The following is a 16,881-nucleotide window of genomic DNA, read 5'->3' on the forward strand; positions in this document are numbered from 1 at the left end:
TTTGTTTGATGCCTACACCACCTACAAGATTTGAATTGAAATTTGATTCCAATAACAAGCACAAATATTTAAGACTAATACTACAATCAAATTTCTTAACTTCAAGCAGTACTTTTTTTGAAGACCTAAACAAATCAATCTACAAGTGGAAGTCATTGCAAATCAATGGACAAATGTTCTCCAAGTAAAGTCCAGAAATTTACTGATTACGTTAGAAAAGTTACTGCATTATGGAGTAAGTTCTAACATGGGAAAAAATTCCAAGTCCACCTTCAGCATTCACTAATATTGAACATTTAACTATTCTGAGCTTTAAAAAATGACAATGAAGATATGAAGATTTCATAAGAATGCGTAAGTACCTACTAACACTTGTACATCAATGTTCTTGGCTTGTTAATTTCACATATCCAGCAGTTCTTGAAATGGAATTACGTAATGGTTCCACATAGCCACCTGAAACTATTATGACTTTCCAGTTGCAAAGGGCTGAAGTTCTATGTATCTGTAAAGTTCTGTGACAACACCAAAACTCGACAGGGTCCATATATTAATAGCTAAAAAGAATTTTTCAACTGCATAAATTAGAATCAAAAATGAAGTTAATTTTGAATGTATGCCATTATATTACCTAAAATTAAAAACAAATCAGTGTGTCCCAAAGCCAAGAATGAGATATTCAGCTGTTCATTCAACGAACATGTACAGAAGCCCTACTATACACTAAAGACACATAACAAACCACTGGAAAATTTAAGACTTGAAAAACATCCTATAATCTGAAAACTTTCATATAAAAGCAAAAAGTTACAAAATGGAAAGAAAGGTTTTACTATTGATTAATAAGCCCTGTAAGAAATGCAGAGATACAGAAAGCCTGAGTCTTGATCCTGAAGAAATCAACAGCGCATGCATGCCATGTTCATCTGCCAAAAATAACTATAAACTTCATCAATTAATACTGGAAGGGACCTCTACTCATTCTCCCAAAAAAGCTTGGCAAAAAATGCTGAGGCTAAAGTAAAGGAAACAAGTTAAAACAACTGGTATTTAACTAAGATTCAATGCTGTCTCAGTTTTGCCACTGCTATCAGCATCTTTTAATGTAAGACAAACTATAAAGTTGTATGTATAAATAATATATATTTGAATCAACAAAGCAATCCTTTGTATTCATTTTGTTCTGCTTTATGAAGACTTGATATTAGAAAATTTAACAGATCAAAGTCTCTTACTACTAATAAACATCTGCCAGATAATATTCTAAAGCCTTTAAATACGCAATACTATGTGGCAAGATTACCCAGAGGTGCCTCATCATAAGAATATTTGAAAAAGGGGCGCTTGGGTGCCTCAGTGGGTTAAACCCTCTGCCTTCGGCTCTGGTCATGATCTCAGGGGCCTGGGATTGAGCCCTGCATCGCATCGGGCTCTCTGCTCAGCGGGGAGCCTGCTTCCCTTCTTCTCCGCCTGCCTCTCTGCCTACTTGTGATCTGTCAAATAAATAAATAAAATCTTAAAAAAAAAAAGTATTTGAAAGTTCCATATACAATGACCCTGGAACAACACAGGAGATAGGGGTACCCACCCCAACACAACTAAAAATCCACATTTAACATCTGGGCCTCCCAAAACGTAATACTAATAGCCTACTGATGACCAGAAGCATTACCAATTACATAAACAACCTATCAACACATATATATAGTATTCTTCCAGTAAAGCCAGGAAAAAATGGTAAAATCATTGACAAAAATACATTTATACATATAAGCAGATTCATGTAGTTTAAACCTACATGTTGTTAAATGGTCAAAATGCATATGCATACACAAGAGCATTTCAAGTATTTCCCAAAATACTTTCTAGAGCAAGCAATATGAGGCTAGCAACTGAGAATAGCATTTTTAAAAAACTGTCTAGGGGCACCTGGGGGACTCAATCTTAAGCGTCTGCCTTTGGCTCAGGTCATGATCCCAGAATCCTGGGACTGAGCCCAAAGTCAGTCTCCTTGCTCAGCCTGCTTCTCCCTCTCCCACTCCCCCTGCTGGTGTCCCCTCTCTCACTCTGTCAAAAAAAATAAATAAATCATTTAAAAGAAGGCAAAATCATTACATTGTTAATAAATAAATGCCTAGCATAAATTATAATTTGAAGGGGCGCCTGGGTGGCTCAGTGGGTTAAGCCTCTGCCTTCAGCTCAGGTCATAATCCCAGGGTCTTGGGCTAGAGCCCCGCATCAGGCTCCCTGCTCAGCCTGCTTCTCTCTCTCTCTCTCTGCCTGCCTCTCTGCCTACTTGTGATCTGTCAAATAAATAAAATCTTTAAAAAAAAAAATTAATCTGAAGCATATACCTAGTTTTAAGCATATACCATATTCAAATAAGAAAAAAAAAGATTAAATTCAATAATAATTTTGTTTAATCCAACATATTCAAAATACTTTAACAGGTAATCCCATTTTAAAATTGTTTTACGTTCTTTTTTTCCATACTAACTCTTTGAAATCCAGTATAGGTTTTACAATTAAAGCACATCTCAATTCACACTAGCACATTTCACTCGCGGCTAGTGGCTACCACATTGAAAAGAACAGATTTTTATCAAGTGAAGACACAGATCAAATCACTTCTCCAAGAATCCTCCCAATCAGTTCTCTTTATTCCAACTGTATTAACACCTTATTAGGAATAGTATGTAATTAATAACTTCAGAAGCCATACATTTAAACTTAAAAAAGAAAATCACTTGGAAGGAGGAAAAAAGGGCCCTGGCAGGCCGAAAGGCTCAAAGGATGAGGAAGATAATAATGATAAGGAAGATGAACAGCTATCCTGTAATGTGAGGAATGTGTACGTATATTTAGAAAATTGTTCTGCTAAGAATGTGTATTGAAGTGCAGCTCAGTATTAGCTTCAGTATACAACTGTTCAGATTTTTGTACGGCTGACAGGACTCTTTTTAGAGAAAATATATATATTTTTTAAACCCAGGTTGTTGGGGCACCTGGATGGTACAGTCATCATGCATCTGACTCTTGGTTTCAGCTTAGGTCATGATCTCAGGATCCTGGGATCTAGCCCCCCCATCCGGCTCAGCAAGGAATCCACTTGAGATTCTCTCTTCTCCCTCTGCCCCTCCCACTCATGCATAGCTTGCTCCCTCTTAAAATAAGTAAATCTTCAAAAAACAAAAAATAAAAATGGAGATTGCAAATTTAGAAGGGCTCCTATAGTTAAGATTTTAAAGCTTCTGATGTTGAATGTTTCTAAATATTTAGCAGTTTTCTTAATTTCTTGACTTGTGTACTGCGGCACAGCAAACTTGTAGGATTACCATCAATAGTAAATTTTCAGTTTTTTAGAATGTTGCATTTGGGGTTTTTTTTTTAACATATGTATTTTAAAAAGTCATATTTTACTGAAGTCTGAAAAACCAATCTGAACCTTGAATCAGTCTATTAATTTTATGGATCTAGATTCACTTGGCCTCAGTTTCCTCAATTGCTGTTAACATCACCTCCCCTTCACTGTGATTCTGAAAACTAAATGAGATAAATTCATATAAAGTACTTGCACAGTCTAATACGTACCTGAGTGCTCAATAAGTAATAGCTTTCTTAGAACTAGACAGGACCTTAAGCAACAGAACCTAGCAGATACTACCACTAGATAAATTGTTAAAAGCAATCAAACTGCCTAATACTGCAGATGAAAGAAAAAAAGGGTCTTATGACCCCCTCGTTCAAGAATTAGGATCACTCATGGAACACGTATCACCCTTTTGACTATTAAAAAAAAAAAAAAAAAATGGGTGGCTCAATCGGTTAAGCCTATTAAATGACTTCATGACTTTGGCTCAACTCATGACCCCAGGGTCCTGGGATGGGGATCCTACTTCTCCCTCTCCCCATCTCTGCTTGTGTTCTCTCACATTACCTCTCTCTTTAAAAAATGAATAAAATCCTAAAACAAAACAAAAGGCACGCTAGTTTGGGGTACCAGGCTGGCTCAGTCAGAAGAACCCGCAAGTCTTGATCTCAGGGTCAAGAGTCTGAGTCCCATGATGGGTGCAGAGATAACTAAAAATAAATGAATAAAACTTACGAAAATAAAAATAAAAACCTAGTGTGTTACATACTTAACATTGTGGTAGAGAACATGCTTCTTGAATTATCAAGTGTTTGCTTTATCTTTTTTTTTTTTTAAGATTTTATTTATTTGAGAGAGAGAACAAGCAGCAAGGAGGAACAGAGAGGGAGGAGGAGAAGCAGGCTCCCTGCTGAGAAGGGAGCCCAAAAAAGGGGCTGGATCCCAAGACTCTGATATCATGAACTGAGCCAAAAGCACTTAACAGACTTAGCCACCCATGCACCCTGCCCTGTCTTTGTGAAAAAGTACTTATGTATATGCCCACTACTCTGAGATTTCCTTTGAAGAACCTTAATGCTATACTAAATTAGGCACTGGAAATGAGAAGTCCTCGAGTTAAATCTCATTTCAGCTCCACTGTATGTATGGATAAGTTACTTGTTACTGTCAGTTTCCTAGTATATGAAATGGGAATAAAAACACCTATATCATGGAGTTTTTGAAAGAACAAAATCAGAAAATACTAGTATAAGCTTCATAGACTAACAAGGAACAGACACAGTAAACTATTATCTTACAAAATGCACACAGACATATGATGTTACAAGAAACATACAAGTGCATGAAAATATGGAAGAAAGCATGTTTTAAGTACATAAAGCCAAGGCCTTGACAATATATATCTCTAGGTAGATAAAAAATATTTTTCATTTTTGTTTTCAGATTTTTCTTACATATTGCCTTTATAATATAAAAATAAGATTACAAAAAAGTATAATTTCTAAAAATTGACTTCTTCAGTTAAATCTTAGTTCTTTTATGTTTTTATAAAAGCACATTTTAAAACATGAATGATTAGGGCGATCTTTGGAATTCCCATTGTGGACTCCCCATACATACAGTATTAAATCTTTTGCCAAAAAACAATTTTCAATTAAAAAATGTACAGCTGGGGGCGCCTGGGTGGCTCAGTGGGTTAAGACTCTGCCTTTGGCTCAGGTCATAATCCCAGGGTCCTGGGATGGAGCCCCATGTTGGGCTCTCTGCTCAGCAGGGAGCCTGCTTCCCTCTCCCCGTCTGCCTGCTTCTCTGCCTACTTGTGGTCTCTCTTTCTGTCAGATAGATAGATAAAATCTTTAAAAAAAAAAAAATGTACAACTGGGAATTAATTATCTTTAAAATACGTGGAAATGTGTTTTTAACTTAACAGTGTCCCTAATATTAAAGCAACCACCATCTATCTTTTCCTCAATTAATCTGCACAAAATCAATATTCAGCACGAACTTTGAAAACTCAGTACTCTCAAGCAATTCCTCTACTAAAATTCTATCGGTCATCATTAATACTAATAAACCTACTGCATAATTGAATTATTCTCAAATTTCATTTTAATATCAAAGTAACAGGAAATTTTGGAAATACTGTAGCACTCTGAAATTTGTAATCAGTCAAAGAAACTGCAGAGCTCTGAAAGTAATCCTGTTTTTTTTTTTTTTTAACTTTTTTTATTTATTTGACAGAGATCACAAGTAGGCAGAGAGGCAGGCAGAGAGAGAGGAGGACTCGCTGGCTCCCCGCTGAGCAGAGAGCCCGCACGATGCGGGGCTGGATCCCTGGGTCCTGAGATCATGACCTGAGCCAAAGGCAGAGGCTTTAACCCACTGAGCCACCCAGGTGCCCCTGAAAGTAATCCTGTCTTCTACAGAAGGCCTGAAATTTCACTCAGCCAACTCAGAGATTACACATTTCCTTGGAACACCATGGAAACTTTCCTCTGTATCAGCCAGAAATTGAGGGACTTACTTTCAACCTCTACTTAAATTATATTCTGCCCATGGCTATGCAAGTTGGAATGCTATTACAAAGTCAGTATCATACATATCAGTTGCTAAGCATTTTAATGACTCCAAATGGGCAGAGGGTTTTGGGGGGATAACTGAAATGTTCTACAGTAAGGTTATGGTAATGGTCACCCAACTCTATAAATACACTAACAACCATAAAATGTAAATTCTTTCTTAAATAAAAGCACTTTCAATGGCCAATAGTATAAACCCTAAGATGCCTCACTCTAGGTAGAAAAGGCTATAAACAAATTTTTATATAAAATTATATCCCCTATCAAGTACTTAACATCGCTTCCCAATTCCCAAAGATTTAGAAGCTGAGGAGCGAAGAGAAGCACATCAAGCTTTTACCTCCTTAACAAACTACAGATTCACTGTTTTAAAAAAAAAAAAAAAAGAAAACATAGTATATTTTTTTGAACCATCCTAATTTTAGGTCACATCTTCTTTTAGCTTTTCACTGGTTCCAATTAATTTGTAAGAAGTTTCAGTTCCACCAGAGTATCTTTAATAAATGTCTACAGAGTACTGCCTCAAGGCATAATGATACAGGCTACTAAACCCATGATTTTGAAATTCTATTGCGATTAGCATTTACAGCTGTGTCTGTATATGGGGGAAGGGAAGAAAAGAAGGAAAATCAGAATCACCTGCACACTGAAGAACACCACCGAAAGAATAAACCAAAATGTTAACAGCTGTTATTCAAAGACAACTTTTCTTTCCAAAATGCCCTCACTGACCACTATTATTGTTTAAATTAGAGGATTTTACTTAAAATTAAATTGCTGCTATGCTAAATGAAAGAAGCCAGACTCAAAACACTCAGGGGACAGGAAAACGCTCTAGGATCTGAGGGTGAGTACGTACAAAGGTACGTAAGAGAAATTTGGGGAACAGTGGAACTCTTTGATCTCCATCGTGTTGGGGGTTGTTACACATGTACCAAGGCTCATGTAATTATGTACCAGAAAAGGTAAATTTTACCACATGCAAATTAATCTAAAAAATCCATGTAGTTAAAAATAATTGTGCAGTAAATCAATTTTTTTCCAAGTGAGCAAGCAGTTCCACGGGATTAAAAAATTGGGGATATGAACGAACTCAAACCCTTCATTTTACAGAAAATATATGTTCAGGCACGCACAGATAAATACATGGGGATTCAGTTTACCATTACCTAACTTCAAATCCAGGGCTCCTCCCACCTCACCATTCTCCCTCTTCCAGAGTTCTGAAGACCCCAGTTTCCACAATGTGCAAGTGGATTATGGTAGGACATAAAATTCCTAACGTTCAAGTGCAATTATTTTAGTACAATGTGGCTAGGATCCCTCCCAACCTTTGCCAAAGTATACCTTTCTTTGTGAAGTAAAAATTAGTCCACTCAAAGTCTAGGTAGACTCAAACAGATCTGCAGAGTAAGGATAAGGATCAACAATACTTCAGAGTTCCAAAACAAGAACATTCACTGTGAATTTGATTAAAAAACGAAACATAACAAAAAAGGGAAAACAAACAAACAAACAAACACCCACACCAGAGCACCTGGATGACTCAAGTCAGTTAAGGGTCTCCCTTCAGCTCAGATCCCTGGGTCCTAGGATGGAGCCCCCTGCCGTCCTCCCTGTCTGCTTCTCCCTCTCCCTCTCTCCCCGCTCTTGCTCTCTCACTCTCAAAGTAAAATTAAAAAAACAAACAAACAAACAAACAAACAAAAAAATGCTGTAAACAATCTTAAGACTTTCAAGCTGATAACCTTAAATAATCTTACAAAATAAAAATAAGAAATAAGTATTTTCTATAGCGATCAACACCAATACTTGACTAAAAAAGGAATCTTCTACCATCCACATGCTACGAAATAGCTAAAGGCAAAAAAATTTTATTTTTCAATTTCCTAGAGGAGGGGGGAAAAAAGCATACATCCATTACACAACTGTATCACCATACAGTGGGAATATGAAACTTTTCCACGGGGGGCAGTGTGCAAAAATGATGAACCTTACCTACCCTGGACAGCAAAAGTATGGCAAGCCCATTTTTTGTGCATCGTGCCACAACTGTATCTGGGCTCAGAGAAGTCAATTACTAGGTTTCAATAAGAAGTCAATGAAGTATCTACTCAAATTTCACTTAGATCTTTTGACACCAAATATTAAATCTATATCCAGTCAAGCAAAAAGCCTCCTTTCCACCAGGCAGTCACTGTTTTTACTTTGCTGACCACCTAAGGCAACTGGTAAAAAGCTTAGGGAGATCCTTTTAGACGCCAAATGTGACTCCCCACCATGCTATCACCACGTGACAGTTAAACCAAATCCATACAGCTTATCAGTAACCTACAAAACGAAAACAACACTAACAAGAGGAAATTACGACCACCAAATAAAATAAATCCCGTGGGACAAAAGGTAGGCTGAAATGAAACCCAGAGAGAATATATTCTGAGTACACACAATACTCTTGTATTAAGAGAGGCCCTTCATAAAAATAGCCAGGACTCTCAAACATTTGAGATCCTGGCTTACTTAGTAAGATTGACTGACAGACACAGCTGGGGAGATTTTGTATTGATCTTGTAACATACTTTTGGAGAAAAAATCAGGACAAGGAACAGTTACAATGGCAAAACTAAACTGAAAGGATTTCATTTTCAGTAATGTGACACCCCCCTCCCTTACATTGGAAGCCCCGACTGAATTCCTCTACTCTCGAATTCCTCTTCTGTTTTCCAATCCCCATCCCATAATAATGCATCTCCCGGTGCAAACAAACAAAAAACCTCGTGGGGAAGAAACAAAAAGCAACAATTCCCTCCAAAAACACTGAATAACTAATATAAAAAAATTAGTCACCTCCCCAGCAGTCTCCCAGATCGATTTCATTTTTTCAATCTTACTTTAAAGCCTTTAACTCTAGCCTTTTCTTCCGTAATAAAGGGGCTAAGGCGCCGCCCAATTTCCCAGGCCGCAAAAATATTTCAACCCGCCACCTTGGGTTTTCTAGTTTTCTCTTCGATTCAACCCTCAATTCGGAACCCGCTTCGCAGTCAGACACTAAAGTTTATTAGCCCCAGACCCTAATACAAAGGTGAATTCTTAAGATTCCGCGACACACCGCCCCCCCCCCGCAAAGGGGTGGGGAGGGGTCGGAGCAGCGGGCCGAGGCGCTCCCGCTCGGCCCAGTCCGAGGGGCGGGGGAGCGGCTGTGACCACACAATCCCACCACCTCCTTTCACGACTCCCCAACCTCCCGGCGCTCAGGCCTGCTCCCAGGGAGCTCCTCGCCGCCCCGCAGCGACTCGGCTTCTTCTCACCGGCCCACCAAGGGCCGCACTAGCATCCAAAAATAAGGTTCATAAGTAGGAAAACGCAAGAGGTGTCCGACGTGTTGTTTCAAAACATAACGGAGCCCTGGCCCCCGAGACCGTTAAACCGCGCGGGTGGAGGGGGGAGAAGCGAGGAACCCAGCAGCCCCGGCTTCGGCCTGGCCGCCCTTTTCGACTCCAAACCTCATTCTTTGGGACCACCAGCCCTCCCCCAAACCTGCCTTAGCCCCCAGAACACCCGACAAAGCGGCAACAGGGTCAATACCTTGTAGAAAGCCCCGTTGGAGCCGCGAACCTCCACCGTCAGCTCCGCCATGTTGGAACCGCAAAGACCGCTGGGAAGAGATTCTAGAAACTTTCCAACCAGAGGGGAGGAGGGGGGAGGGGCGTAAAGGAGGCGGGGGAGGGGCGGGGAAAACAGGGCGGGGACTGGGATCCCCCGCCCCACACCCCTGGAGTCTCACAGTGCAACCCCGACTCACCCACTGGGGTCCCTCCACTCCTTACATCACTGGTCGTGGGCTCCGCCCGCCGCTGCCAACGCCCCGTTCGCCTCCCGACACAATCGCCAGACCTTTGCTTACCCGCCCCTACGTCCCCGCCCTCCAGTACCCACAGCTTCCTGGCCCCAGCCGGTGGGTACCTCCAGCCGCCCCGGCGTGAACTGCCCGCAGGCCGTCTGCCCCACGCGTCGGCTCTCCGCGGCGCTCGGGCATTCTGCCCCTAAACTTCTGGCAAGCGCTGGCAGCCCCGGACTAGCTTCGTTATCTAGGGAAGAGCAAGTTTGGGAGCTCCAGTTGCCCACTGGCACAGCCTTTGGGCGGGAGAGGGAGCTTAAAAATGTACACACTGTGTCCCCCAAATTCTTTCACCTCGCTGTTTTTTATTTGAATCGGTGGCCTTCTCTTCACTCAAATTCACAGTCCCACGCCTCCTCACACAGTTCGCTGGAGCCCTCTCCCCACCTGTTAACATTTCAACTGATTAAAGTCAGGCTTAAGTATTGAAGCTAGTTTTTTCAGACGGTTTACAACTTGCATGAGAGTTTGCGTTAATACCCATTGTTAGAAGTAGTCAGGGAAACTTGGTACTGAGCTGGACACCACGTTTTCCCCTTCGGCAACGCCTGTAAACTTCCACGAAAAGGATCAAAGCAGAATCATCTTGTATGGCTTTCTACCACGCATTATGTCGGAGATAGTTTGAATATCTATTCTAACAATACCAAAATCTTTTCCCAAAGTAAGGCCTTTGGAAAAAATGTTAAGTCTCTTTGATGTTGATGTTTTATCACCATTTTGACAGAAAAATTCTTTTAAAAAATCTTTGCTGGCGCCGTATACTCAGAGAATTGTCCATGGGTCCAGCCCTTCTGAGGACACGGGGTCCTAAAAATAACGTACATAACGTCTCATCAACACATCTACATCTCCAAAGGTTCAGAAGGAAAACAGTCCGCAACAGTGTTCAGTATTGTTTTGCTATATATATAAAATGATCTTTTTAAAATGTTGATTATGGTGAGGAAAATGTAAACAAACAATTCCTTCAATGAGTTAAGGCCACCATTTGTTAAGAACTTTATCTGTCCAACACTTTAGATACCATCTTATTATGATCCTTCAGAATTACAATGCCCTAGTTTGCTTTTTATTCCAACAGCTTTATTGAGATATAATTCACATACCAGCATTTCATCCACTTAAAGTGTCCAACAGGTTTTAGTACATTTACAGAGCTGTGCGACTACCACCACTAACAATTTTAGAACATTTTCCTCAGTCCGAAAAGAATTCCTGTACCTGTGGGCAGTCCCCCCATTTCACTCACGCCCAGGCTCTATACAATCACTAACCTACTTTCTGTCTATAGATTTGCTTAGTCCAGACATTTCAAATACATGAATAAGTCATACAGTATGTGGTCTTTTATAACAGTTTTTTCAGTTAGCATAGTCTTTTCAAGATTCATCCATGTTGTAGCATGTTACTACTTATTCCTTTTTATTGTCAAATATACCATTGCATGGATATGTAACATCATTCTATTAATTCATTCATCTTTTGATAGACATTGAGTTGTCTACATTTTTTGGCTATTAGGAATAATACTGCAATGAAGATTCCTGTACAAGTTATTGTAAACAGATGTATGTTTTCATTCTCTTAGGTATATACTTAGAATTGAAATTGCTGGTTCATATTGATGCAGCAGGCTGGGACCAGCCAAGAGGGTCCTTGGCTTCACACTGGATGGAAATCAAACATGAGCCAGCAGGAAGTAAAAGCAGAGTTTATTGAAGATAAAGAGAAAGCAATTAACAGAGTGAGTGTCTAGGAGACTCAGACAGGAAAGGAGGGAGTCTCATTTTTGTTTGGAGCTTGGGGGAAGGGGGTGGTTTGCTGAGGGCAGAGTCGGGTGTATCCGCCTCTCAGGCATCCAGGAACCTGTTAGAACAAAGACAAGGCCCAGGTGTCATTCCTTGGAGTTAGGGGGTCTTGCATTCAGATGTCTAGCTCCAGTGGTCTAGAATGCTCATTAGGATAGCTTCCCTGGTCCTTCTTTAGATGCCGTTTATTCTAGAGAACGATTAACTCCTTGTCCTTTACAAAGAGGATAGATGCTGTTTATAAGACATGTGTAACATGGGGCGGAGGTGCAGGTCCTAGCAAGAAAGGAAGCAGGAAAAAGGAGCAAAAAGCATATTTTTATGGAGTCTTTCACTTTCCCTGACTCAGTGTGGTCATAACTCCATTTTCCCTTTTGAGGAATTGCTAGACTCTTTTCCAAGGTGACTGCACCATTTGCATTTCCATCAGCAATGGATGAAGGATCTGGTTTGCTTCATGAGTTCTTCTTTCTCTCTTTCTTCCTTTGTCTTTCTCTCTCTCTCTCTCTCTCTTTCTTCTTCTTCTTTGCTTCTTTCTTCCCTTCTTTCTTTCTTGTTCTTTTCGCCTTCAGTGTATTGTTTTCTTCTGCTTCCCAGTGTGAGTGACTTTGGGTAGGGCTGCAAAAATTCCATTTGGACACAAACTAAAGCATTCCATATTATCTGAAATTTGAAGAGTTAAAGTTGGTCCTCTTCAGGACATGGATGCTAAAAACATTTGAGTTTACCCCCACCCCAACCTGTTCCTGCTAACACTTTACTACTACTGCTAGGTAGACCTCATGATTTCCATTAAGCAATTGAGATTCACAGCAACCAGTCGTTTATCTAAAATCACACAAGTTTTAAGTAGCAGACTAGGATTTAAGTCTCCCTCTTCACTTTTCTTTTCTAAAATTTATTTATTTGGGAAAGAGAGAAAGAGCATGCACCAGCATGAGGAGGGGCAGAGGGAGCAGGAGAGAGAGGATCTCCAGCAGACTCCCTGCTGAGCACAGACCACCCCCCACCCCACCGATGCAGCTTTATCTCACAATCTGGAGATCATGACCTGAGCCAAAATTAGGAGTTGGACACTTAACCAACTGAGCCACCCAGGAACACTCTCTCTTTTCCATTTCTAAAACCCCCATCAATGACCCTGTTATATTCACAGTGAAATATTACACAAAGTTTAAATTTTGATGTAGATCTATTTTCATCATCTTGAAAAGACTTTTGTTATTAAAAGAAAAGAACGTCAATTATATCTCAAAAAAACTGGAAAAAAAGGAAAAGTAAAAATAGTTTTCTAAAGGAAAAGAAAGGCACAAAACAGCTTGCATAATCACATTTAAAACAGTGTGTGTTTTAATAGTATATATTTTCAGAAAGCAGACTTACGGTTGACATAAATTTTATAATTGTTATTTTTTGCACTGTTTGGAATTTTTGGAATCAGCAAATGACTTGATTCTCACATGAAAAAGTATTACCATGTTTTAAATACTATGCCACGGATTATTCTGCAGTCATTAGAGATGAAGTTTTAGAGTAATATTTATTATATGAGAAATGAGATTATTATATGAGATTTGAGAAAATGTTTATAATATACCTATAAAAAGAAGATGGTTAAATACTGTATGTGGAACCAATTTCGTACAGAAAATATATACATATATTGCATGAAAACCCATTGTAAAGACTTCTACCAAAATATTAACAATGGTTATCTTAAGGCAATAGCATGATGAATCAGTTTCCTCCATGTTTTCTGTTTTACAAATTTTCTGTCTTGGTAAGTAGTAACATTTCTAATTTTAAAAAATTATAAATTAAATAAGGAAGTGTTTTTTGGATGCCTAGGTGGCTTAGTTGGTTAAGTGTCCAACTCTTGATTTGATTTCAGCTGGGGTCATGATTCAGGGTCATGAGATCAAGCCCCTACATTGGGCTTGGTGCTCAGGGGGGAGTTGGCATGAGATTCTCTTTCTGCCTCTCTCTCTGCCCCTCCCTCCTTCTAAAATAATTAAATAAATCTTTAGGGGGGGAGAAAGTGTTCTTTAGAGACAGAATTAAACATGAGCGTAATGAAACTTTGTATCACAGATACCAAAACACTAAGAATTCAAGATTTTTATCAACTTTGTGGCACTAAGAATTGTAATAATAAAATGTGATATGGAAACATGCTATCATCATTTTAAATCTTCTCAAAGTACTGCCTTGGAAAATAATTTTAACTTGACTAAACTGAGACTATGAGTTTTCCTTCATGAAGAAACAAAGATTTAAAAAGTGTGGAATATGGGTGCCTGTTTGGCTCAGTCAGAAGAGCTTGTAACTCTTGATCTTGAGGTTGTGAGTGTGAGCTCCATGTTGGATGTAGAATTACTGAAAAGAATAAACAAACTCAAAAAAAGTGTGAACTAACTTTTAATATTTCAACCAACAGCTTCCAAAACAAATTGCACCCTGTTTTATAAATAGCTAATGAAAAACTCAGGAGTCATAGTTTAAAATATTTCAGCTTTTGTTCCACAGTTATCTTTGATTTTCTTAACTAGATATTATCAAACATAGAGTATAAGAATTAATATTAAAGAAAACTACATTAAACCTAACTATTGAGTTCATCGTCTTCATATTATAATAAATCCTTCAATCTATTCTTAGGATGTCAGAAAATCAAGGTGAAATAAGAAAGAAACCATATTGGTTTTATTTTGCAAGTCAGGAATTGAATTTCCTTCCTCCCCAAGGCCCTAACCTAATGCAAAGTTGAACTTAAAGCAAAAAGGATTAGATCACATGTCCACTGAAGAATAATTAATAGAATTAAGAGCATGGGCTCTGAACGTGGATTGCCCTTTTGAAGTCTACCTCTGTCATTTTCTAGCTCGAATTATGTGTATATGAGAAAGAACATTTTATTAATGTAAAGACAATGATTTTAGGCTACTAAAATTTTTACTCTACTACTTGCTTCAAAATAATTGAAACAAAACCAGCTGTAAAAATAACCAGGAAAATACTACAGGAATTATAGGTCCCTTTAACTGATTCCACCAAAGCAAAATACCTACAAACCAATAGGGAGAGACTTGTAAATTTGAACACGTGAAAATTTAAAACTTCTCAAAGGAAATAAATTATCATAAAGTTAAAAGGTAGCCTGGGAAAGGGGAGATGATTATATTCCTTACCAAAGATCTCTTGCAAATCATAAGGAAACACAAATAGTCCCAAAGAAAATGAATAAAGGACATGAACAGTTGACATAATATTAAATATAAATGGTAATAAACATATTAAAAACACAACTAAAACTCTCAACAAAAGAAATACATCTAGATACCACTTTCTCCCTCTCTGAAATATATTTATAAATAATATACATATATAAATAATAAATATATAGTATATAAAGTTTGATGAAACAAGTAGAAAAAATTTGGAAAAGGGTCATATTAGTACACAAATATGTAAATTGGTTCAATCTCTGAGGAGACATTTTTAAATGATATCAATGTTTAAATTAATCATACTGTTTCAGCCAGCAATTTAAACTGTAGGACTTTATTTTACAAATCTACTCAATTAGGTTGCAAAGTTCTTCATAAGGATTTTTCATTGGGGGAAGGAACTCCCAGTCACAACTAAGAACAAAAAATAAAAGAGGAAAGAAAATAAAAATCAGAGCCTAACTTAACTCTTCATATAGCAGTACTTAGAGCAAACTTATCCATAAAACTGAATAATACACACCATTGAAAGGAATGGGGTAAGGCCTTTAGACTCAAGACTACAATAACTATTGCAGAATGTCCATCATGTTAAGAGGTTTAGAATTATTATATTTCTGAAAGGCAGCTGTAATATAATACAAAAGTAACAACACTACAGTCAAACTGTTGGCTCTGCCACTTGCTAGCTAAAACCTTGAGGGAGGAGTAAATGAAATAATATGTATAAAGAACTTAGAAGAATGCCTGGCATATATTAGGCATTCAATAAATGATGGTAATGAAAGAAGTAGGGAGATCATTTAACCACATTTGGGTCTTAAGGAAGAAAGTTTTTATCAGTAGAGAGGAAGATAGATTTTAAAATCACAGTAGTGAAGACAGAAACCAGTTAAAAGTCTATTGTAAGCTAGGTAAGAGAGAAATAGAAACCAAATAAAAGCAATAAGAATGAAGAAAAAGAGATAAAACTGAGAGATTTAAAATGTTAAAGCAATGGGATCTAATAGCTAAAGATATAATGAGAAATGAAAGACTCAAGGATAAATGTTAGCTTTTATTTGGGCAATTGGGTGCATAATGATATTATTAGTTTAAAACATTAAGGAAAGAGTTGTGGAGGCAGATAAGAAGTTCTGTCGGAAACATTGCATTTGAGATGTTTTCAAAACATTCTGTGAAGTTTTAATAGAGATGCAGGGTAGAGATTAAGTTTTGGGAGTCTATGGTGAATATTTAGCATTAGAACAGGAAAGTAGGAGCACCTGGGTGGCTCAATTGATTAAGCTTTGGATTCATGGTTTTGGCTCTGGTCATGATCTCAGGGTTATGAGATTTAGCCCCACGTCGGGCTCTGTGCTCAGCATGGAGTCTGCTTGAGATTCTTTTTTCCTCTCCCTGCCCTTCCCACTTGTTCTCTCACTCTCTCTCAAATAAATGAATAAATCTTTAAAAAAAAAAATATTAGAAAAGCAGATGAGGGCGCCTGGGTGGCTCAGTGGGTTAGGCCGCTGCCTTCGGCTCGGGTCATGATCTCAGGGTCCTGGGATCGAGTCCCGCATTGGGCTCTCTGCTCAGCAGGGAGCCTGCTTCCTCCTCTCTCTCTCTGCCTGCCTCTCTGCCTACTTGTCATCTCTCTCTGTCAAATAAATAAATAAATAAATAATCTTAAAAAAAAAAAAAGCAGATAAGATTTTCTAGGGAAAGCTTATGAGGAGAAGTAAAATAAGAGTAAGTGTAATTTATAGATGGAACAATCTGGAAAAAGAAGATACATAGTATAGTATAGTATCTTGTGTTGGGTAAAAACAAGATGATATTATCTTATCTTATATTATATATATCTTACATTATCTTCTTAATATAGACAATAGTATTTAAAATAATAATATTAATAAAAGATAGAAAGCAAAGTGTCTGACTAATGTAAACTAGATATAAACTCCTCTAGAGCCACAATTTTATTTCTGCTTTTGTACAACATTATCTTGCCTAG

At 38.2% G+C, this 16,881-nt stretch overlaps 1 protein-coding gene across 4 annotated transcripts in view; it reads right to left on the minus strand.

The window, feature by feature from the left end:
• FXR1 (FMR1 autosomal homolog 1) overlaps positions 1-9,628 on the minus strand; it is a 58,182-nt gene extending 48,554 nt beyond the window's left edge. For 2 of the 4 annotated variants that reach the window (XM_059391474.1, XM_059391471.1), the window contains exon 1: positions 9,535-9,628. In XM_059391474.1, the coding sequence (XP_059247457.1) occupies positions 9,535-9,585 (51 nt within the window). In that variant the 5' untranslated portion in view covers positions 9,586-9,628. The remainder of the gene's footprint in view (positions 1-9,534) is intronic. The other 2 variants (XM_059391472.1, XM_059391473.1) reach the window with 1 other exon arrangement.
• Between the last annotated feature and the right edge of the window lie 7,253 nt (positions 9,629-16,881).

This window comes from Mustela nigripes, chromosome 2 (genome assembly GCF_022355385.1).
Source record: "Mustela nigripes isolate SB6536 chromosome 2, MUSNIG.SB6536, whole genome shotgun sequence".
Taxonomy (NCBI): domain Eukaryota; kingdom Metazoa; phylum Chordata; class Mammalia; order Carnivora; family Mustelidae; genus Mustela; species Mustela nigripes.